This window comes from Phyllopteryx taeniolatus, chromosome 16 (genome assembly GCF_024500385.1).
Source record: "Phyllopteryx taeniolatus isolate TA_2022b chromosome 16, UOR_Ptae_1.2, whole genome shotgun sequence".
Taxonomy (NCBI): Eukaryota; Metazoa; Chordata; class Actinopteri; order Syngnathiformes; family Syngnathidae; genus Phyllopteryx; species Phyllopteryx taeniolatus.
In genome coordinates, this window is record NC_084517.1 from 8,221,484 (window position 1) to 8,243,378 (window position 21,895).

The window sequence follows — 21,895 nt, forward strand, 5'->3', positions numbered from 1 at the left end:
CAAATTTATTACGAGATGCCTTTATTGTACTTTTTGGAATCCAGTGACATAGACCCGAGAAAATGGTCCCGTCCCTCCCTCCCTGTTTACATACACAACCTGAGAGGGAGGGGCTGCAGGTGGGCCGTACCATGATCCCGCTTGTAGTCTTAAATTACACAGAGATAATAACAAAGACACATCCAGGTGCATTTCCACAGACGCACAACATGCATTCAAAAGGGGATTTCAGGAAACACAGTGCGTCTTGGTTCACTTCTCAAAAGGATGACAAAACTAACACAACTTTAAAAAACAAACAACAAAAAAACCTGCTATCTATATGGCCCATGATCAGTTGTTGAGTCAATATCTTCCGTTTGAGGAGGGGGCGAGGGGGAGGCAGACACACACTATCTATCATAAGAAAACATGTTTAAATATGGAAGTGGATAGTTCATATCATACGTTCGTTCATATGTACTTTTTTTGCTTTTCAATCATGATACACTTTAATGAGAATACAACAGTCTCACTAAAAATCATATCTAGGTAAAACTAAACGTTCCCACTGAATGTCTCCCTGCTGTAGCTAAAGAAAAATATCTAAGTTCCAGTCAAGTAGCTCAGTGGGCTGTTGGTCCATTTAGGAGTGGTTCATGTTCAGTCCTCTTCGCTGCCGCTGGCCGAATGCTCCTGAAACAAACACAAATGTTTATTTGACTGATGAGCTTAATAAAATGCTTTAAAAAACATTTAAGACACCACAAATGCTTCAGGACACAAGTCTTCACCAATTACTGTATTTTCCGCTCTATAAGGCGGACTTACAAGCCTTTAATTTTCTCAAAAATCGACAGTGCGCCTTTTAACCCGGTGCGTGTTATGTCTGGACTAAGTTCCAAAATCTGTAAAAATGTTGTGCGACTTTGGTAAGCCCTCCGCTTCATTGACTGTCGGACCATTTCCCGCCGACATAGGGACGTAATACGTACACTACGTACGCTGACGTACGCTTACCTCCGCCACGCCTCCGGTAGGTATACTGTACTACCGGTATGCTGCTAAACACCGTTTGTTTGGCTAAGGGCCCCCCAAAATCGCATCAGCGAAGAGACATGCTTACGAGGGATAATACAAACTACAGGCTATCAGTTATGCGGCTGTAAATGGGAATAGAGCAGCCGCGAGAGAATTCAAAACCAAGCACAAGACCAGCCGGGAGAAGCGTCGCTACAGTCACCATTCGACCGAATGCAATAACGATAGCACAAGACATGAAGATCGAACACTTTCAAGGCGGTCTGTCTTGGTGCTTTCGTTTTATGAAAAGGCGCCATCTCGCCATCCGCGCAAGGAATACCGTGGCGCAGCAACTGCCAGCGAACTCCAGCCGCTGGACATTGGTGTAAACAGGACGTTGCGAGCGGCGTGCGAGCGATGGATGAGAGAGCGAACACACCTTTACTAAGACTGGGAGGCAGCGCCGGGCGAGTTACGCCACCATATGTGAATGGATTGTGGATGCCTGGGCTAAGGTATCTGCTTTGACTGTTGTCCGAGCTTTCGCGAAAGCCGGCATCATTGCTGAACAGCCACCCGGCAACGAGACTGACTCTAACGAGAACGAGAGGGAACATTGCATGTTTGATGGCGAAATTGCCCAGCTGTTCAATTCAGATACAGAAGATGAGGACTTCGATGGATTTGTGACATAAGATTGATCAAAAATGTGTATTTTTAAATACGTAGTAGAATAAAGTTCAACCAATCTCACTCTTTTGCTTCCGTTACCTTGTTTTAGCATGCGCCGAATAATACGCTGCGCCTTATGTATGGCTTAAGTACAGAAATAGACCCCGTAATTGAGACTGCGCCTTACAGTGCGGTGCGCCTTATGGTGCGGAAAATAATGTAGTCCAGCAGGTGTTGCGCTTCACCATTCATTCTTCAGCAAACGAAGGCTTTTTGGACAATACTGTAATGTGTGGGAACATGTTTGGAAGGCCCTATTCTGTTCAAACACGACCATACCCCAGAACTCAAAAGAAGGTCAATTGTACTCTGTTCCATCCAAACTATGTGTACCTTCGAGTCATCTAGATGATTTGAGGAGAATTTGAATGGTTCAAACTGTAGTCCTACTTTAATAGCATCACCATGACTCCTTCTAAAAATAATTCTTGACAATTATGGCAAATAGCATAGTATTAGCCTTGTCTTTTTTGATTTCCAGAAGGCATTTGGGTTGTTCATTGTAGGCAGCGGCAAATTTCTTGAAGGTATCAATTTCGGAGCATGGGCTTCTTTCTTGGTCATCCCCCTCTAAGTCCACGGGAAAGTAAAAACTGCCTTAACCGTGGTAAGCGACACTGGTGTTTAACGGCAAGCTTGAGCCTTGGTGGTTCCTGGGTTTTTTCTGAACATCCTAACCAATTTCCTTTAATCTGAAGCTGATGTTTTCGGTAACACATGCTAATAACTAGTACTTAGTATGTACAATAGTTTGAATAGATGATCTTGAAACCTACGCAACTCTTAGATGTTCACTAAATTTCTTGTACCTTCCTTCCTATTGTTCTGAGTACTGGCCTATCCAGTTTCATTCAATTGTGATCCCTCATGAGAAGTTAATAACACTTATACGTGTATGCATTTCAGGATGTAGCGCGGATTAAAGACAATTCTAAATAATATATAGCGGCACGGTGGTAGACTGGTTAGAGCATCAGCCTCACAGTTCTGAGGACCCGGGTTCAATCCCCGGCCCCGCCTGTGTGGAGTTTGCATGTTCTCCCCGTGCCTGCGTGGGTTTTCTCCGGGCACTCCTGTTTCCTCCCACATCCCAAAAACATACATTAATTGGAGACTCTAATTTGCCCGTAGGCATGACTGTGAGTGCGACTGGTTGTTTGTTTGTATGTGCCCTGCGATTGGTTGGCAACCAGTTCAGGGTGTACCCCGCCTCCTGCCCGATGACAGCTGGGATAGGCTCGAGCACGCCCGCGACCCTAGTGAGGAGAAGCGGCTCAGAAAATGGATGGATGGATGAATAAATAAATAACTCTTTGCAAAGGTACATTGTATAATCATTTAACCTCTTGAAAAAGAATGGTTCAAATAAAATCATTAAAATTAGTATGACATGCATGCCCATAATGAGTGTGTGTAAATATCTGGCCACTACTTTAAATTTTAAAACACTAATTGATTGCGCAATTTTTCATAGCACTGGTTAAGTGAGGTGAGAGGCCAACCTTTGGAGTAGTAACATGAACAGTGCTCACCTCTTCCTGTTCGTCCTCACTGTCGTCATCGCTCACCACAGGTTTAGCCCGGACGCCGCGGCCCCTCCGTCGCTGTCCTTTTCCACCACGCTCCCCCTTTTCTTTCCGGCTCAGTTTAATCTTTACCTTCACAGAACGGGCTGGAAGGGAACACAGCTTGTCATTACCTCTGAACATTTGTAAACATGATTTGGTACAATCCATTTGCAATTTCTGATACTTACATTCAGACTCAGAACCTTCGTCAAGCTCTTCCTCTTCTTCTTCGCTCTCCTCTCCTTCACTGTCCTCCTCCTTTTCAATCTTTTGTCTCACACTGGTGAAGACAGACTGAAGCACAATAGAGTCTTCGTAGATCTGATGGTTTACAGAAAGGGGAAAAAGTTAGCCCAGAGCTGTGGATTGGAAAATATACAGTTATACCTTGACTTATGAGTTTAATTTGTTCTTTGACCAAGCTCGTAACTCAATTTACTCGTACATTAGGGGTGGGTAAAAATATCGATTCAGTGCATTCCAATACTTTGCCCGACGATTCAATAAAGATTCAGCAAATCCTCTGAATCGATTCACTTCCTGGCCAGTCGGGGGGCGCTTTGCGTGTGATGAGTGTTGTATAGGACAAAAGCCGCACTTTTTTTTTTTTTTTGCACAAATAAGTTATTGTTTAAGTTTTTCAATTTTATTTCCAGAAGGAAATAAACACAATTTAAGTTTACATGAAAATAAGTTATTATTGTGCAAAATTTAATTTTTATTACAAATTCCAAGAGGAAATACACACTATTTAAGTTTATATGCACTTTACTTTTTGTACTCCATACGCACAAATAAGTTGTGATAATTCTTATTTTTAGATGTTTTATTGCTTAAAAAATGTGAAGTGACATACGAAATATTTTTACATGGCATCAAAAACATAAAAAAATTAACAAAATATACTCTTAATTATCAATGTATTTCAACTTCTTGCTGAATTGATATTGGAGCATTTAAATCAATATCGAACTGAAATTGAATTGAATTGCGAGTTTAACAATGCACTATTGTACATGAAATCAATTGTTGCCGCTGAAACGGATTGCAGTGCCATTAATTCTTTCCAGCACCCCAAAAACCATCATACTTTTTGGTTTTCATAAAGGAAAATAGCACAGTATTATAAAATATACAATTGAAGCCATATGTTTACAGGCATAGCAATCTTATTATATGTAAACTTATTTTGCTCCTGCTGCCTTTTTAAAAACATTGTTTTCGCGTGCGTGCATGCTACTGTATGTTTTACCATCCCTGCGCCCAATAATACGGTGTGCCTTATGTATGTGTTAAATACAGAAATATACCTCATAACTGAGACTGCGCCTTTTAATACGGTGCGCCCTATGGTCGTGAAAATATGGTAGTTTTCTGAAGTGAAACTAAGCAGAAAGTCCTGCACGTATCCCCATCGCCCCCACCTCTAAGAAACGATGATGTATACCATTAAGAGACGTGGCCTATTGAGTAACATCAGGAACTGGAGCCTGTCTGGTTAGCAGTTTACCAAACGGTTAGTTCAGTGTGAGGATCTGTTCCATCTTCCTTAGGAGTGTTTTCACGTTTTATGTTTGACTGTTTTCCCAAACGGCTTAAAGTGATGGGGCGACTGCCGCTCTCCATTTGTTACACCTAACTTGAGCGGCGGTGTATCTGAAGCCAGCTCCTCACTAAAATTTTAGGTGGTTACCTGGAACAAAATTTTTTAAATAATAATCAATTAATAAATCCTTCAATATATAAGTAAATTTAAAAAAAAAAAATCTGCCGAGTGGCGGCTCGTAATTTGGAAAGCTCATACGTTAGGGAACTCACAAGTCAAGGCACCACGTATTTGTAAAAAGCAGCTGGAAGTTGACACCAACCAGAGATCCCTCGAGGTTGAAAGTCTGAGCATTCTGACATAGCAACATCACGTCCTTTTCAAGGTCATTCAAGCTGCGGTACTTATGACTGCGGATCCTCTCCTGATAGATGGAACGCATGTGAGGTATGGATAGGCATGAAAAAAACGAACCAAAACCATCATACATACCTTGATCTTTCTGAAGTCTACTGGTTTGCGGATAAGCTCATAGTACTCAGGCAGCTCCTTGCGGGAAGGCAGCTGGATGAAGACCTCACTCAGCTGTCGTCCATTACTACTGAGGCGATAACACAGATGTACGTCAAATTGAGAACTAAGGCTACATTTACACTTTGTTCCAGGTGGACATGGCAGCCTTTTTTTGCCCAAAACCTAGTGCGGTGTGGGATTTTGGCCATTTTTTTACTCCGTATTCTGGCATTAGGTATTCAGTCTATTATGGCATCTGCGACGGTCCGTGGGGGGCGGGACTACTGAGTCCTGGATGCTTAAAGGCGCGCTACGTTTCGGCCTGTAGTTTACCACAGATGTCAGTAGGTTTCCTCCCAGTCTATCTAGTTTTGATGGGTTCCCTTACATTTCTCACATTCTGTCAAAGCTTTCTATAAATGAAGCGTGGACGCCATGCAGCTTTGGAGCCCTTCCGTTGCCCCGGCAGAATCGAATGAAGCTCCCCTGCCCGGCCCAGCTCCATAGTAGGCATCACCGCGGAGGATAGGGTTTTAGGTCATGTACTGTATACTGCCACTCAATAAATGTTTGATAATTACTAGTTTTCTGTCAACAACCTATTTACTAATCCATCTATTGTACAAAAACATGCAAAACAGCCTGTTATTTACATACACACGCTCTGAGAGGGAATGCGAGAGCGAATGCAAGAGAGAGAGCAAGTGAGAGAGAGTGCGTGAGGTACTCGTCTCTCTCACACACATATTCAACATTAAGTGTTATTAAAAGATATCCCACGGCTTAGCTTTGCGGTGAGGGTAAGATACCGGGAAATGTATAAGCTTCCCGCCCCGCTATGGGCCTCCTCCAAGTTGTGTTCTGGCCTATTACATACTGTCAGATTTAGTTGCGTGCACCCTAGGGCTGGGCGATTATAAGATTGAGATCAAAGACCGTGATAAATTTCCCGTCAATCTTGGTTATGAGATGTGTGCGTATTTCCTCGATCTAACACAGCAGTAATGTGCGTGACAACAGCCAATCAGAGTCGTCATTTTCCTGCTCCAATTCCGGTTGCTGGATGTGGGAGTAATCAGAAACCGCGCCTCCTCAGCTGACCTGGCCCGTAATGAAACGAAACTCCCTGTCCGACACAGTCGTCGTCACATGGAGCACGCCCTGGCGATTGAAGCGGCCGGCCGCTTAACGTGTTTGCAACGGCGGTTGTGTGGCGGCGTCTCCAAAGTGAAGTGGAGCAATGCTATTAACTAGCCGATGTGCAAGGTATGTCGGCGCTCTAAAAAACGGGCAAAACTTTATTTATTTGAAGAAGCACCACCCAAGTGATTATGTGGAAAGCATAAAAATGTGAGTGCAGTCAGTACAGCCTATCACTCACTGCTACCAGCTCCAGGATCATTTGCAGTTAGTCACTGCTAGCAGAGAGGTCATCATACCAAAGCAACAAACCAATCAATCGATCGTGTCATCATTATTCAAGTGGTTTGTAAAATGACAACCTTGTTAATCTGGATTGTTATTAAAGATGATGCACATTTGAAAGTAGCAATAATGTTAAGAGGGTATGTAGCATCACAACTGGAGAATGCTAATGTTTATAATCCAAAGTGTCTTCATTAAAAAAAATAATGCAATCATTTTATTCGTGAGATCACCCAGTCCTAGTGCACCCCATTTTACTATGGGCGACTTGGTTTCTCATCTGCACCGCAACTGCTGCGGCAAATGTTTTGACCATTTAAACATCTCACCGGGTATCCACAGTAATCACGGCCCATCCCGTCCCCCAGCGTTCACTCACAAACATCCCGTTTAATCCACTGTGGCCTGAAACGAGGCTGCCGGGAATATAGTATAAATGTAGTCTAAATCCAGAAACAAAATTGTTGTCATAACAACTGTTTGCCAAACCAACAATTTAGCTCACCCGTCCTTGTATTTGATGACGGCATCAACTGTCTTTTTCATCTTCTTGGTGAGGGACGCAGGGTTAGGAGAGAGTTTCTCAGCAGGTGGCCGACCACGTTTCTTTGCTTTCTTCACCTCCTCGTCCTTGTCGCGTCCTCGCCCGCTGCTGGAGCTGGGTGTAGCGGGTCCACAGTCATGGTCGCGGTCTCGCTTGCGCTTTCTGGTTGTCTTTTTGTGGCGCACTTCCTCCTCGATGTCTTCCAAATTACCCTCTTCAATGGCCTATTGAAGAGACATATTAGAGAGTTGACCCATGACAAAAGTACATCTGTTGTTTGAACTACCCGCTCACTGTGACAGACCTTCAACCACTGTTTCTCAGTGAGTGAGTCGCTGTAGTCCACCTCCTTACGCTGACGGGATCCTCGGCCAAACATCTTCTCCTCCTCCTCTTCGCAGGTAAGCCTCTCAACCTCAGCGTCATCTTTCAAAATCCAGCTGGGCAGATCATCCTCCTCCATCAGACGAGGTTTTCTCTTGGGGTTGCGGGCATCCTCGCGGCGTCTGTCGAGATCCATGCGCTGTAAACGACAACACCACAGATGGTTAGTGGATTCAGATTATTAAATGACATCTCATGATTGAAAGTGGGTAGAGATTAACCATGAACTGTTCAAACTCTTCTTCACTTCTGGCAATCATCTGATTGACTGTCTCATCATCAGGCACTTCGTCTTCCTCCTGCAGCGAGATTAAACAGTGGGATTGAGACAAGGCAACTGGCAGAATATTCGGGTACCTCTGAGCCACTTCTTTCAAACAGAGACTAACTTCAGCAAAGCAGAGCAGAAATCCTTCAGTGCCTGGTGTTATACTGAGTAAGCACTGACAACTGCATGTAAGATGTTTGCACTGATTAATGCTCAAATTAAACATAACAAATTAAGCAGGGATAGCAGAAATAGGAGGAAAAAAGCATAGAAGATCAAGTGTTATATTAACTATCAATGAGAAGCATAAATACAAAAGAGAAAAGGAAGGGTCTGGATTGACGAAATCCTGGGGAAAGAAGGATGAGAAATAGGGGGAAGAAAAATGAGAGAATGAAGATGTGGGAACAGCGCACAGGCAGATGTGAGTGGGTGGGCAATGTGGGAATGTTCAGCTAACACCCACCCACGCCCCCCTAGTGCGGCAGCCTCCACGAGCCCCGACCTCATCCTGTTCCTCGTGCTCCAGAATGGCCTGTAAGAAGGCCCGGCGCTCACAGCCTGATGATTTCTGGTCAAACATGCCCGCCTGGATGACCTTCTGGTCCACGTTCAGTTTATACTTGGCTGCCGCCAGAATCTTCTCCTCCACACTGTTGACAGTGCAGAGCCGAAGGACGCGCACCTCATTCTGCTGTCCGATACGATGGGCCCTGTCCTGAGCTTGCAGGTCCTGCAAGATAAATGGAAAATTAGCAGGTTTCCACAGTCCCATGAAAAAGTATTTGCCTCCTTCCTCGTAAATATTTATCACACTTAAAGGTTGCAGTTCATCAAACCAATTGTAATATCTCACTCATACTATCTAAGTAAATATAAAAATCTGTTTCATAGGGGTGAAAAAAAATCCAAACCTATCTGGCCCAACTTGAAAAACATAATTGCACTCTCAACCTAATAACTGGTTATGCCAATAACTGAAATCAAGGGTTTGCGATAACCGGAGATGAGTCTTTCGTATTGTTGGAGACATTTTGGCTCACACTTCTTCGCAGAATTGTTTTATATTGTCATATTGGAGGATTTTTTTTTTTTAAGCTTGAACCGCTTGTTTAAGGTAATATCACTACATGTCATTTAGATTTAAGTCCGGACTTTGACTTGGCCACTCCAATTCATTTTGTTATAATTATTTTTTTGCCATGTGGAGGTGGGCTTGGTGGTGTGTTGCAGGTAGTTGTGCTGCTGCGTAATCCAAGAAGGCTTGACCTTAAGGGAGCAAACTGATGGCCGGGTGTTCACCTAAGGATTTTCTTGTAGAACATAGAATTCATTGTTACATTAATCACAGCAAGTCCTCCAGGTTCTGAACTAGTAAAGTAGCCCCAGACCATCACACTGGCACCACCATGTTTGATTCTTGGCAAGTTGTGCTTTTAATCAAATGTTATTATTATTATTATTATTATTATCATCATGCCAATCTTACACACCTTCCGCTTCCAAAAAGTTAAACTTTTTCCTTGTCACTCCACAGAATAATTCTTCAAGATATTTCTTGGCAAAGTATGAGATAAACCTCCATGTTCATTTTTTGTCAGCGGTGGTTTTTGCTTTGAAACTCTATGGATGCCATTTTACCCTCATGGTTCCCAATTTTCTCCATTGTGACTCTGGCCATGGTTCGCTGGATTGCCAAAGCCTAGGAAATTGCTTGGTGATTTTTTTCCAGATTGATAGAGTTCAATCACTTTGTTTCTCATTAGTTCTTGATTCTTTTTGGGGGATTGAAGCATTAAGCGTTTCTTTTTTAGACCTTGCAGCCGACTGAACTTTGTCTGACAGGTACGTTTTGATTATTTATTTATTTTTATTCAACAAATCTGGCAATGATAAGACCTGGATGTGGCCATGGAAATTGACCTCAGCTTTCCAAAAACGGTGGTCAATTACAGTTAACAAGGAGTGGAGGATGGGGATGGGTGAAATGTTTCCACATATGGCCAGATAGGTTTGGAATAAATTGACTTGATGATCTGAAACATTAGTATGATAAATATAAACAAAAAAACAGGACTCCGGAATGGGGGAAATACAGTTTCACTGCACTGTGTATGTTGTAGAACAACTTTAAAAAAACAATCTTCACTCAAATAAGATCGTTCACAATTCACCAAACCTGATAGTACATTACCTGATGGGGGTTCCAATCGCTATCAAAGATCACAACGGTGTCAGCAGACTGCAGGTTGAGACCCAAGCCTCCAGCTCGGGTGCTGAGCAAAAACACAAAGTACTCAGACGCTGGGTCATTGAACGTTTTCAACAGCATCCCACGGTCCTCCGCCTTTGTGGTTCCTGTGAGAAGGTAATTAAAATTGATTAATATACTGATTCTGACTGCTATTTTTAAAATTTGGGCCAGTACAGTGATTAAGTGGACAACAGGTATGCCTCACACTTGAGAGGTTCTGGGTTTGGTTCAGAACCTCCTGTGTGGAGCTGCATGTTCTCCCTGGGGTTTCTCTGTACTGAGATAAATGCTATGACAACCACATTTGCAGCTGAATAGAAAAACTGATGAGCAATATTTGCACTTTGGTAGTCAACAGAATTACCATAAATACATTTGGGACCGGTTATCTTTGTTGTTTAAAAAAAAATTTAAAAAAAATTTGTCTCACCATCTAGACGTAGGTACTTGAAGCTGCGGTAGGCAAAGTAGTCTTCCATGATGGTCATGAGTGAGGTCATCTGACAGAAGAGCAGCACTTTGTGGTCGGTGGCCCTCAGCTTGGGCAGGATACGATCCAGCAGCTCAAATTTCCCAGAGGAGCGATATAAATCAGGACTGGACCGACAGAAGATTATAATAATGAAGAATGAGCAGGGGTGTATATGACAATATTTCTAAAGGCACACAACGCAGGCGTGCCATATAAACCGAGTTTAAGCTACACATACCCAGTCACGATTCCGCCTGAATAACCCAGATGCTCAGAGAAAGACTCCTGTAAAAACACATCATATAAAGTTTTATCTCAATTCTTCACTCATCACATGTATTCATATGTAAATTATTCTTAATCCATCCATCCATCCATTTTCTTTACCGCTTATCCTCACTAGGGTCGCGGGCTGCTGGAGCCTATCCCAGCTATCTTTGGGCGAGAGGCGGGGTACACCCTGAACCGGTTGCCAGCCAATCGCAGGGCACACATAAACAAACAACCATTCGCACTCACATTCACACCTGCGGGCAATTTACAGTCCTCAATCAACCTACCACGCATGTTTTTGGGATGTGGGAGGAAACCGGAGTGCCTGGAGAAAACCCACCCAGGCACGGGGAGAACATGCCAACTCCACACAGGCGGGGCCGGGATTTGAACCCCGGTCCCCAGAACTGTGAGGCAGATGTGCTAACCAGTGCCGGCTAAATTATTCTTAATCTCCCACTAACTTTCAACAAAACATTTGTACCTCAATGTGTTGGAACATGAAGGGGTGATTACAAATCTTTCTCAGCTGCATGATCGTGTTCATCAAAGTCTTTGTGCCACCTTTACCCTGGTGGAAAACAATGAGACATACACCTGTAAATTGACTTTCCCCCCTCCCAAACATTTACTGATATATTAATGTTTCCACTATTATATTTAAAACCACTCTTTTTTACCTTCTTATCTTTCTCTGACCCATCTGTGAGCAAGACCCCCTTCGCTTGCATGTGTCTATACAACACTCTTTGAAGGGCTGACATGTCACATTTGATCACATACTCCACCTAGAAGACAACACAAAGTTAAATCCGGAAACTTCTACTTTGGTGTGGAGAGAGCCAGAGCGAGAGAGTGAGTGTGTGTGTTAGAGAGAGAGAGAGAGAGAGAGAGAGAGAGAGAGAGAGAGATGCTTTTACGCTAATCTAGACTGTCTATTAATCTGTGTGGGAATTTTTTTAAATTCACTCATCAGACATGCTATTAACATGTGGGAGGTGCCAAACCTTCTCTGGAAGCTGGGCCTCGACCTCCTTCTTGAGCCGGCGTAGTAAGAAAGGTCGCAGCACCTTATGTAGACGTCGAATAATGAGAATGGTCTCTTCTTCATTGAGGTCAACCTGGAGAGAGGGGGAAATTGTAGGGAAGAGAGGATGAAAAGACTTATTCAAAACAACTATATATTGATTCTGTGGCGATTTATGTGTACAGTACAGTATTATTGTATTAAGCCTCTTGTTGACACACTGTTGAGTTCACACCATATACAGTATCTCAAGTTGCATTGAGCTTAACAGGACCAATTTTTGGTAAACTAAAATCTTATGAATAATGCTCACTTTCTCTCCAGTCATGGCGAACGGGGCATTGAACCATTGTTCGAAGGTGCTGCAGCTTTTGAAAATGGTGGGTAGGAGGAAGTTGAGCAAGGCCCAGAGCTCAGGGAGCTTGTTCTGCAGAGGAGTGCCTGTGAGCAGCACCCGACGTGGGGCCAGGTAGTGCGTGTTCAACACCTGGGTCAGCTTACAGTGGTGGTTCTTCATACGATGGCCCTCGTCCACAATCATATACTTCCAACGAAGCTTTTAGAGGATATAGAAATGTAATGAGTGAAGCATGGATTCCAAGTTCACGGTTTTGACTTTACAGTGGATACATACCTTTGCTAGCACCTGCTTGTCTTTGATGATGTATTCATATGTGGTGAGCAGCACATTGAACTTGCCACTGCGCAAGATGGGAACAAATGCACGACGAGCAGCTGGAGAACCCTGAAAAATGAGCAGAATCACTCCAAATTATTGTTATGAAGTCCTGAACAATGGAGTTTGATATAACTTGAAAAACTGACCTTGTAGGAGACCTTCACAACAGATGGGGCCCACTTATCAAACTCATACACCCAGTTCGAAAGAGTTCTATGATGCAATTTGGATAAGGATTGGTTTGGATTAGTGTATAAAAGTAGATAAAATTAACATGCAAACCTAAGCAGACACAAAGAAGCAAAACTGTTGGTAAACCTTCACCAAACAACTCAACAGTCACTGACATAAAAAAAAAAAAAAAAAATTAACAGAAGAGATTCATGGTTTTTCGTGGTCTGACAAAATTACTAAAAAAAGCAACTATAAAGCCAGCTTGGACAAAAATTATAGTGCTCTTAAAGGGGTTAGCAATTTTCAAAAAATGACTTCATGTTATTTTTTTTGCTAAAACTGTCAACACAACCTTACAGTAGCAGTACATGAGGAAAATTATCTTTGAAAAAGTTGTTCTCTCTTTACCACAACGGTACCAACTACTCTGCCTGCGTGTTTCAATACATATCCTTGCAATGATCAACAATGACAATTTCTGGACTCACGAGAGTGGTACAATGATGAGGAAGGGCCCATTGATGCGCTTGTTTTCCATGAGGTAGGTGATCAGGGCAATGGTCTGGATAGTTTTCCCCAGACCCATCTCATCAGCCAGGATGCCGTTTAAGTTGTTGTTGTAAAGTGATACCAGCCACTCTAGCCCTTTGATCTAGATAGAAAGGGAAAGTTAGGATCATTTTCAATAATGCTACCTGTAAGTGAAAGAAATGAGATCATTCTGTTGTTTTCCCACACTTGTGTACCTGGTATTGTTTGAGTTGGCCATTGACCAACAGTGTAGACTGTCTGTCCACTTTCTCAGTGACTGCATGAGCAACAGCGTAGTAGGACTGCAGGCCTCGGTTGAAAGATGCACTTCCATACTCATCATCCACATCCTGCTTGGCATGCCTGAGGGAAATAAAAAGAATGTGAGTCACGGTAAAAAAGTTTCAAAAACAAAACCTCAATCAATATTTGAAAGTAACAAAAATGACATACTTCCATAGGTAGTATAGATGTATGATTGTGACACACTACACAGTAGGCAATTGGGGCCTTTATAAACATACTCAAAAACAGAAAATGCTCTAGGACTTTTGAAAAGCATTTGATTTAGTTTTGGCCTCCAATAATTCGCTATAGTCGGGCACCCACCACAGAAAGATAAAGACGGACTGACAGACGTGATGTGGTCTTCTAGTGTAAAGGACACAATTCCAAGGATAATGATGGCGTCTTACTCGATGATGTGCTGGACATCCACTTCAGAAACGTCTTCACTGTCTGGGTCAGGGATCTTCTTTTTCTCCTCGTTCTGAGCTGAAGAAGCATGAGGTTTCTCACCCTCGTCCTTCACAAACAAGGGTGAGAAAAGGTCAGGGAAAACCATACAATACACCTTTCTTCTCTGGTTATGAAGAGTAACTTGCTCAGCGTACCTCGTCTTCCTCCTCCTCTTCTGAGCCACTGTCTTCACTGTCTGAACGTGGTGCTACTTCATACCTTTAAAAAGCCAAATTATTCAAGATATAAGTATATGGTTGAAAACAGGATATTCATCCATACTGTAAGTATACAAGTATTTATGCAGCATAACATTATACACATACAGTGGGTATGGTAAGTATTCAGACCCCCTTAAATTTTTCACTCTGTTATATTGCAGCCATTTACTAAAATCATTTAAGTTCATTTTTCTCCTCAATGTACATACAGCACGCCCATATAGACAGAAGAAAAACAGGAATGGTTGAAATTTGTGCAGGTTTATTTCAAAAGAAAAACTGAAATATCACACAGCCGTAAGTATTCAGACCCTTTGCTGTGACACTAATATTTAACTCAGGTGCTGTCCATTTCTTCTGAGATGGTTCTATACCTTCATTGGAGTCCAGCTGTGTTTGATTACACTGATTGGACTTGATGAGGAAAGCCACACACCTGTCTATACAAGACCTTACAGCTCACAGTGAATCTCAGAGCAAAGGAGAATCATGAGGTCAATTGCCGCTGTACTTAAGGTTCCTAAGAGCACATTGGCCTCCATGATCCTTAAATGGAAGACGTTTGGGATGACCAGAACCCTTGCTAGAGCTGGCCGTCCGACCAAACTGAGCAATCGGGGGAGAAGAGCCTTGTTGAGAGAGATAAAGAAGAACCCAAAGATCACTGTGGCTGAGCTCCAGAGATGCAGTCGGGAAATGGGAGAAAGTTCTAGAAATCAACGATCACTGCAGCCCTCCGCCAGTCGGGTCATTATGTCAGAGTGGCCCGACAGAAGCCTCTCCTCAGCGCAAGATACATGAAAGCCCGCATGGAGTTTGCTAAAAAACACCTGAAGGACTGCAAGAGGGTGAGAAATAAGATTCTCTGGTCTGATGAGACAAAGATAGAACTTTTTGGCCTTAATTCTAAGCGGTATGTGTGGAGAAAACCAGGCACTGCTCATCACCTGTCCAATACATTCCCAAAAGTGAAGCATGGTGGTGGCAGCATCATGCTGTGTTTTTTTTCCCCCTCAGCTACAGTGACAGGACGACTGGTTGCAATCGAAGGAAAGATGAATGCGTCCAAGTACAGGGATGTCCTGGACGAAAACCTTCTCCAGGGTGCTCAGGTCCTCAGACTGGGCTGAAGGTTCACCTTCCAACAAGACAATGACCCTAAGCACACAGCTAAAATAATGAAGGAGTGACTTCAGAACAACTCCGTGACTGTTCTTGAATAGCTGAGCCAGAGCCCGTACTTAAACCCAATTGAGCATCTCTGGACAGAACTGAAAATGGCTGTCCACCAATGTTCACCATCCAACCTGACAGAACTGGAGAGGATCTGCAAGGAGGAATAGCAGAGGATCCCCAAATCCAAGTGAGAAAAACTTGTTGCATCATTCCCCAAAAGACTCATGGCTGTATTACCTCAAAAGGGTGCTTCTACTAAATACTGAGCAAAGGGTCTGAATACTGGCTGTGTGATATTTCAGTTTTTCTTTTTCAATAAATCTGCAAAAATTTCAACAATTCAATTTTTTTTTTCTATCAATATGGGGTGCTATGTGTACATTAATGAGGAAAAAAATGAACAAATGATTTTAGAAAATGTCTGCAATATAACAAAGAGTGAATAATTTAAGGGGGTCTGAATACTTTCCTTAGCCACTGTATGTAGAATAAAATGGTGTAGATCATATATACAATATATTAATAAGTGAGAGACACAGCAGGCATTGTACCGACCCTGGGTTCATTTCAAGCCAAGTTTCCAGCTGACCCGCCTTAGGTGCATCAACCCCAGTCAGGATTTTCCCACTGTCCACATGGATGACCTTCACTGGGAGGTCACTCATTTGACTGGTCTCATCCAACGGCTGGGACGCGAGAAAAAAATTATCACATTAATTGTACAAATGTAGGATGTGAATTATAACTCAATCAATCTTATTACATGATTTTATGGCGCATGCCCTTAGGTGCAAGTGAATATGAGTTGTGTGTTGTGTCCGTCTAATTATTTAGTTTGTTAAACCATGTGCAACTAGACATCAAGGAGGCACATGGAGCAAAATGAGTTGTCACAAATCTAACCACATCCCGTTTAAAAGTAAGAGCACTTAAACCAAGGCTTATTGCCATTTTGATTACAGATTTAAATTTTAAACATCCTATCTCACCTCTCCATCAGGTCCAAGAGCAGCAGTACCACCCTCTACAGCCTCTGGCTTCTGAAACCATTAAAGACACAAGACAATGTTTTAACAGTTTAAACAAAAAATTTAAGGCTTAATTTATGATGAATATATAGTTGCCTTCTTTTTCTTCTTCTTTTTCTTCTCCTTGAGCGCTTGTTCAGCTTTGTGGGCTCGCACCAGCTCAGTGAGGTTGGCCACATATTCATCTGTCTGCTGCAAGAGGTAGGCCAGACGCTTATCCTTCTTCTGGTCAATAAGTTTACGATAGCCCTCCTCATCTTCGGCCTGGAAGAAAAAAAACAATATTGCATACTGTGATGGTCCTGCTGAATGCACTCACTGAAATTTGGTAAATGTGTATATATTTGTGCAAGAAAGATTTGAGAGACATCTCACCATCAGCCTCCGCATTCTCTCTTTTTCAATGCGCTCATTTTCTTTCTTCTGCTCACGCTCAGTGTTTGCGTGGTAGGTAGTGATAGCTTTGGTGGCCTTCTGAATCTTTGCAGTGATGGAGCGATGGTACTCCTTAAAGTCCTTGGCGTGCTGCAGTATGCTGTTGAGGTATTCCTATGATGGATACACAAGACCAGAATCTAAGTTTTCACCCTAAACTTTGTTTTATTCTGTATAGTCTCCAATTCCTTGCAATATTTTAGAACAAGGCACAAATAAACCTGACATCAGTGGATGAATACTCCCTGAAGACAGTCATAAATCAGTAATAATTTTCATGATTCTCCCCTGACTATAAATTGAAAAAATGCTACTTTCTTACACCTGCATAGGCCACCTCACACTGCTTACCTGGTGTTTCTGTCTTCGTTTGCGTTCTTGTTCAATCTTCTGTTGTTTTTCAAGCTTCTCTGTGATACGGGCCTCACGTAGAGACTGACGCTTGCTTCGTTTGTAGGCCTTGGCATTAAGAGCAGTTTCTAAAGCAGTGTCACGACGCATGCAGACCACCACCTCTTGGCGTAGCTGAAAGATTAAAAAAAGCAAAAACTGTTCGATGCAAAACAAATGTAATGGTGGATTTAATTAGGAGTCATGTAGGGTGTAACAAATGTAGTTTGTACCTGTCTCTGGAAGTTAAGCAGCCTCAGGGCTTTGAGCTCAATGGTCGCTTTGGTACGTAGGTCACCTGCAAGGGAGCCAGGTAGATTCTCCAGTTCCTGAATACGGTGAGCAATACGGGCTTGTAGCCTGCAAGACAAGGAGCACGAACACCCTTTCAAATATTATAGTAAGTGCAAATACCACCAAAATAGTGAATGTGCAATAATGATTCAAAGAAATCATTATTCTCACCTGAACTCCCTCTCCTGGAGGATCTCCACTGGGTCCAGCCCCCTGGGTTTTTGGATAGGGGTTATGCGATTCTGTTTCTGGTGAAGCATCATTGGAGGGGGCTGTGCAGGCTGACCTGGAGACTGCATCTGAGGGGGCATTACTGGTGAGGCAGCAGGTGGCACAGAGGGAGGAGCAGGGGAGGGTCTGCCTGTGGACTGAGGAGGAATCAGCTTCTGAGGAGGATTGGATGGTGCTGCAGCATTCACCATTGGTCCTATAAGAGAGGGACCGGATGGGATTTTATCCAAGGCAATGTTAAAACACAAATGCCTGACGTAAGTAGGGTGCTGTTATTAGTCAGTGTGAAGAACATTATTTTTTTTCACAAATGAAAAAAAAAAAAAAAACTAAGCCCACACAATTAAAGCATTGATTGCATTTTTATTTGCAGCACTTCATCAACAAGCCGCAGAACACTTGTTAGTGTCCGAAACTGCAAATGCTTGGCTGTGGTACATGCAGCAGACAAATCCGCTAACACAAAAATCACCCACAACATTGATAATTTCATCGAACAATTGCGTGTGTGTCGGTCATTAGAAACTAGTAATTTATTGTTAAAATTATACAACCCCAACCGCTGTGTTTAACTTAAATAAAAACAGAATACAATGATTTGCAAATCATGTTCAACCTATATTTAATTGAATACACTACAAAGACAAGATATTTAATGTTCAAACTGATAAACTTTATTGTTTTTAGCAAATAATCATCTCAATTCCATCGACACGCCTTCCCATGAGGAAGCAGAGTGTGTGTTCTCTGAGGTGGGCTCTCCTATCTCTGGGTTTGAGGTCACCGAGGTAGTTAAAAAGCTTCTCGGTGGCAGGGCCCGGGGTGGATGAGATTCGCCCGGAGTTCCTAAACGCTCTGGATGTTGTGGGGCAGTCTGGTAGATACACCTCTGCAACATCGCATGGACATCGGGGACAGTGCCTCTGGATTGGCAGACTGGGGTGGCAGACCGGAGGGTGTGTTCCAACTACAGGGGGATCACACTCCTCAGCCTCCCTGGTAAGGTCTATTCAGGGGTGCTGGAGAGGAGGATCCGCCGAGAAGTCGAATCTCAGATTCAGGAGGAGCAGTGTGGTTTTCGTCCTGGCCGTGGAACAGTGGGCCAGCTCTACACCCTCGGCAGGGTCCTCGAGGGTGCATGGGAGTTCGCCCAACCAGTCTACGTGTGTTTTGTGGACTTGGAGAAGGCGTTCGACCGTGTCCCTCGGGGAGTCCTGTGGAGGGTGCTTCGGGAGTATGGGGTACCGAACTCCCTGATACGGGCTGTTCGGTCCCTGTACTACCGGAGTCAGAGTTTGGTCCGCATATCCGGCAGTAAGTCGGACTCGTTCCCGGTGAAGGTTGGACTCCGCCAAGGCTGCCCTTTGTCACCGATTCTGTTAATAACTTTTATGGACAGAATTTCTAGGTGCAGCCAAGGCGTAGAGGGGGTCCGGTTTGGTGGCCTCAGTATTGCATCTCTGCTTTTTGTTCATCAAGCCGTGACCTCCAACTCTCACTAGAGCAGTTCGGAGCATAGTGTGATGCGGTTGGGATGAGAATCCGCACCTCCAAATCTGAGACCATGGTCCTCAGTCGGAAAAGGGTGCCATGCGCTCTCCAGGTCGGGTAAATGAGATCCTGCCCCAAGTGGAGGAGTTCAAGTATCTTGGGGTCTTGTTCACGAGTGAGGGAAGAATGGAACGGGAGATCGACAGGCGGATCGGTGCAGCGTCTGCAGTGATGCGGACTTTGTATCGATCCGTTATGGTAAAGAAGGAGCTAAGCCGAAAGGCGAAGCTCTCGATTTACCGGTCGATCTACGTTCCTACCCTCACCTATGGTCACGAGCTGTGGGTCGTGACCGAAAGAACAAGATCCCGGATACAAGCGGCCGAAATGAGTTTCTCTAAGGGCTTGCCCTTAGAGATAGGGTGAGAAGCTCGGTCATCCGGGAGGATCTCAGAGTAGAGTCGCTGCTCCTCCACATCGAGAGGAGCCAGATGAGGTGGCTGGGTCATCTGATTTGGATGCCTCCCGGACACCTCCCTGGTGAGGTGTTCCGGGCACATCCCACCGGGAGGAGACCCGGGGATGACCCAGGACATGCTGGAGAGACTACGTCCTTCGGCTGGCCTGGGAACGCCTCGGGATCCCCTCGGAAGAGCTGGATGAAGTAGCTGGGGAGAGGGAAGTCTGGGCGTCCCTGCTAAAGCTACTGCCCCCGCGACCCGACCCGGCTAAGCGGTAGAAAATGGATGGATGGATGGATCATTAACTTAGAATGTTATGGCTGCAACACGTTCCAAAAAAGCTGGGACAGGGTCATGTTTACCACTGTGTAACATCACCTTTTCTTTTAACATTCAATAAACGTTTGGGAACTGAGGACACTAAATGTTGAAGCTTTGTAGGTGGAATTCTTTCCCATTCTTGCTTGATGTACAGCTTCAGCTGTTCAACAGTCCGGGGTCTCCGTTGTCGTATTTTACGCTTCATAATGCGCCACAGATTTTCAATGGGAGACAGGTCTGGACTCCAGGCAGGCCAGTCTAGTACCCGCACTCTTTTACTACGAAGCCACGCTGTTGTAACACGTGCAGAATGTGGTTTGGCATTGTCTTGCTGAAATAAGCAGGTGCATCCATGAAAAAGACGTTGCTTGGATGGCAGCATGTTTCCCCAAAACCTGTATGTACCTTTCAGCATTAATGGTGCCTTCACAGATGTGTAAATTACCCATGCCATTGGCCCTAACACAGCCCCATACCATCACAGATGCTGGCTTTTGAACTTTGCGTACATAACAGTGCAGATGGTTCTTTTCCTCTTTGGCCCGGCGGACACAACGTCCACAATTTCCAAAAACAATTTGAAATGTGGACTCGTCGGACCACAGAACACTTTTCCACTTTGCATCAGTCCATCTTAGATGAGCTCGGGCCCAGAGAAGGTGGGTGTTGTTGATAAATGGCTTTGGCTTTGCATAGTAGAGTTTCAAGTTGCACTTACGCATGTAGCACCAAACTGTATTTACTGACATTGGTTTTCAAAGTGTTCCTGAGCTCATGTGGAGATATCCTTTACACATTGATGTCGGTTTTTGATGCAGTGCTGTCTGAGGGATCGAAAGTCACGGGCATTCAATGTTGGTTTTCGGCCTTGCCGCTTATATGCAGTGATTTCTCCAGATTCTCTGAACCTTTTGATGATATTATGGACCGTAGATGATGAAATCCCTAAATACTTAGCTATTGTACGTTGAGGAAAATTGTCCTTAAACTGTTCGACTATTTTCTCACGCACTTTTTTCACAAAGAGGTGAACCTCGCCCCATCTTTGCTTGTGAATGACTGAGCAATTCAGGGAAGCTCCTTTTATACCCAATCATGACACCCACCTGTACCAATTAGCCTGTTCACCTGTGGGATGTTCCAAACAGGTGTTTGATGAGCATTCCTCAACTTTCTCAGTCTTTTTTGCCACCTGTCCAAGCTTTTTTGGAACGTGTTGCAGCCATAAAATTCTAAGTTAATGATTATTTGCTAAAAAAAAATAAAGTTGATCAGTTTGAACATTAAAAATCTTGTCTTTGTAGTGTATTCAATTAAAGATAGGTTGAACATGATTTGCAAATCATTGTATTCTGTTTTTATTTATGTTTAACAACGTCCCAACTTCATTGGAATTGTACATACATAGTGTGCGGGACAGTGTTGAGACGAACCCTACCTTCAGGCCATGATTTAGGAGGTCCGTTGGCAGGCTGCCCTTGCATGCCTGGTGGAACTCCTGCCGGTCCAGGGGGTGGCATATTGGGACCAACCATGCCTGAAAGCATAAATTTTTTAGAGAGGATTTACACAATCATGATTTTTGGGACCGATCAGCGAGCTTAAAAAAATTATAACCGATCCGATCACAAGATGGAGCAATGTGTCTATTTAAAGGCTTCTCTATACTCGCGCGGGCAGCGACCGCGCTGACGTCACTGCGGCTGTCCCGTGCGCA

The 21,895-nt window shown here is 43.6% G+C and overlaps 1 protein-coding gene across 4 annotated transcripts in view; it reads right to left on the reverse strand.

Moving 5' to 3' along the window:
- Positions 1–21,895, reverse strand: part of smarca4a (SWI/SNF related, matrix associated, actin dependent regulator of chromatin, subfamily a, member 4a) — a 28,898-nt gene continuing 7,003 nt past the window's right edge. Inside the window, exons 5-34 of one of the 4 annotated variants that reach the window (XM_061750206.1) lie at positions 21,617–21,715; positions 17,846–18,101; positions 17,614–17,740; positions 17,342–17,515; positions 16,931–17,104; positions 16,652–16,819; positions 16,517–16,567; positions 16,083–16,213; positions 14,286–14,349; positions 14,088–14,197; positions 13,608–13,755; positions 13,350–13,513; positions 12,834–12,900; positions 12,643–12,753; positions 12,322–12,564; positions 11,989–12,102; positions 11,662–11,769; positions 11,466–11,552; positions 10,947–10,993; positions 10,667–10,833; positions 10,177–10,340; positions 8,488–8,715; positions 7,936–8,013; positions 7,635–7,853; positions 7,292–7,554; positions 5,341–5,449; positions 5,171–5,272; positions 3,491–3,623; positions 3,267–3,406; positions 1–675 (exon numbers count right to left, since the gene is read on the reverse strand). In XM_061750206.1, coding sequence (XP_061606190.1) covers positions 643–675; positions 3,267–3,406; positions 3,491–3,623; positions 5,171–5,272; positions 5,341–5,449; positions 7,292–7,554; positions 7,635–7,853; positions 7,936–8,013; positions 8,488–8,715; positions 10,177–10,340; positions 10,667–10,833; positions 10,947–10,993; positions 11,466–11,552; positions 11,662–11,769; positions 11,989–12,102; positions 12,322–12,564; positions 12,643–12,753; positions 12,834–12,900; positions 13,350–13,513; positions 13,608–13,755; positions 14,088–14,197; positions 14,286–14,349; positions 16,083–16,213; positions 16,517–16,567; positions 16,652–16,819; positions 16,931–17,104; positions 17,342–17,515; positions 17,614–17,740; positions 17,846–18,101; positions 21,617–21,715 — 4,079 coding nt within the window. In that variant the 3' untranslated portion in view covers positions 1–642. Of the gene's footprint in view, positions 676–3,266; positions 3,407–3,490; positions 3,624–5,170; positions 5,273–5,340; positions 5,450–7,291; positions 7,555–7,634; positions 7,854–7,935; positions 8,014–8,448; positions 8,716–10,176; positions 10,341–10,666; positions 10,834–10,946; positions 10,994–11,465; positions 11,553–11,661; positions 11,770–11,988; positions 12,103–12,321; positions 12,565–12,642; positions 12,754–12,833; positions 12,901–13,349; positions 13,514–13,607; positions 13,756–14,087; positions 14,198–14,285; positions 14,350–16,082; positions 16,214–16,516; positions 16,568–16,651; positions 16,820–16,930; positions 17,105–17,341; positions 17,516–17,613; positions 17,741–17,845; positions 18,102–21,616; positions 21,716–21,895 lie in introns of all 4 variants that reach the window. The other 3 variants (XM_061750207.1, XM_061750205.1, XM_061750204.1) reach the window with 3 other exon arrangements.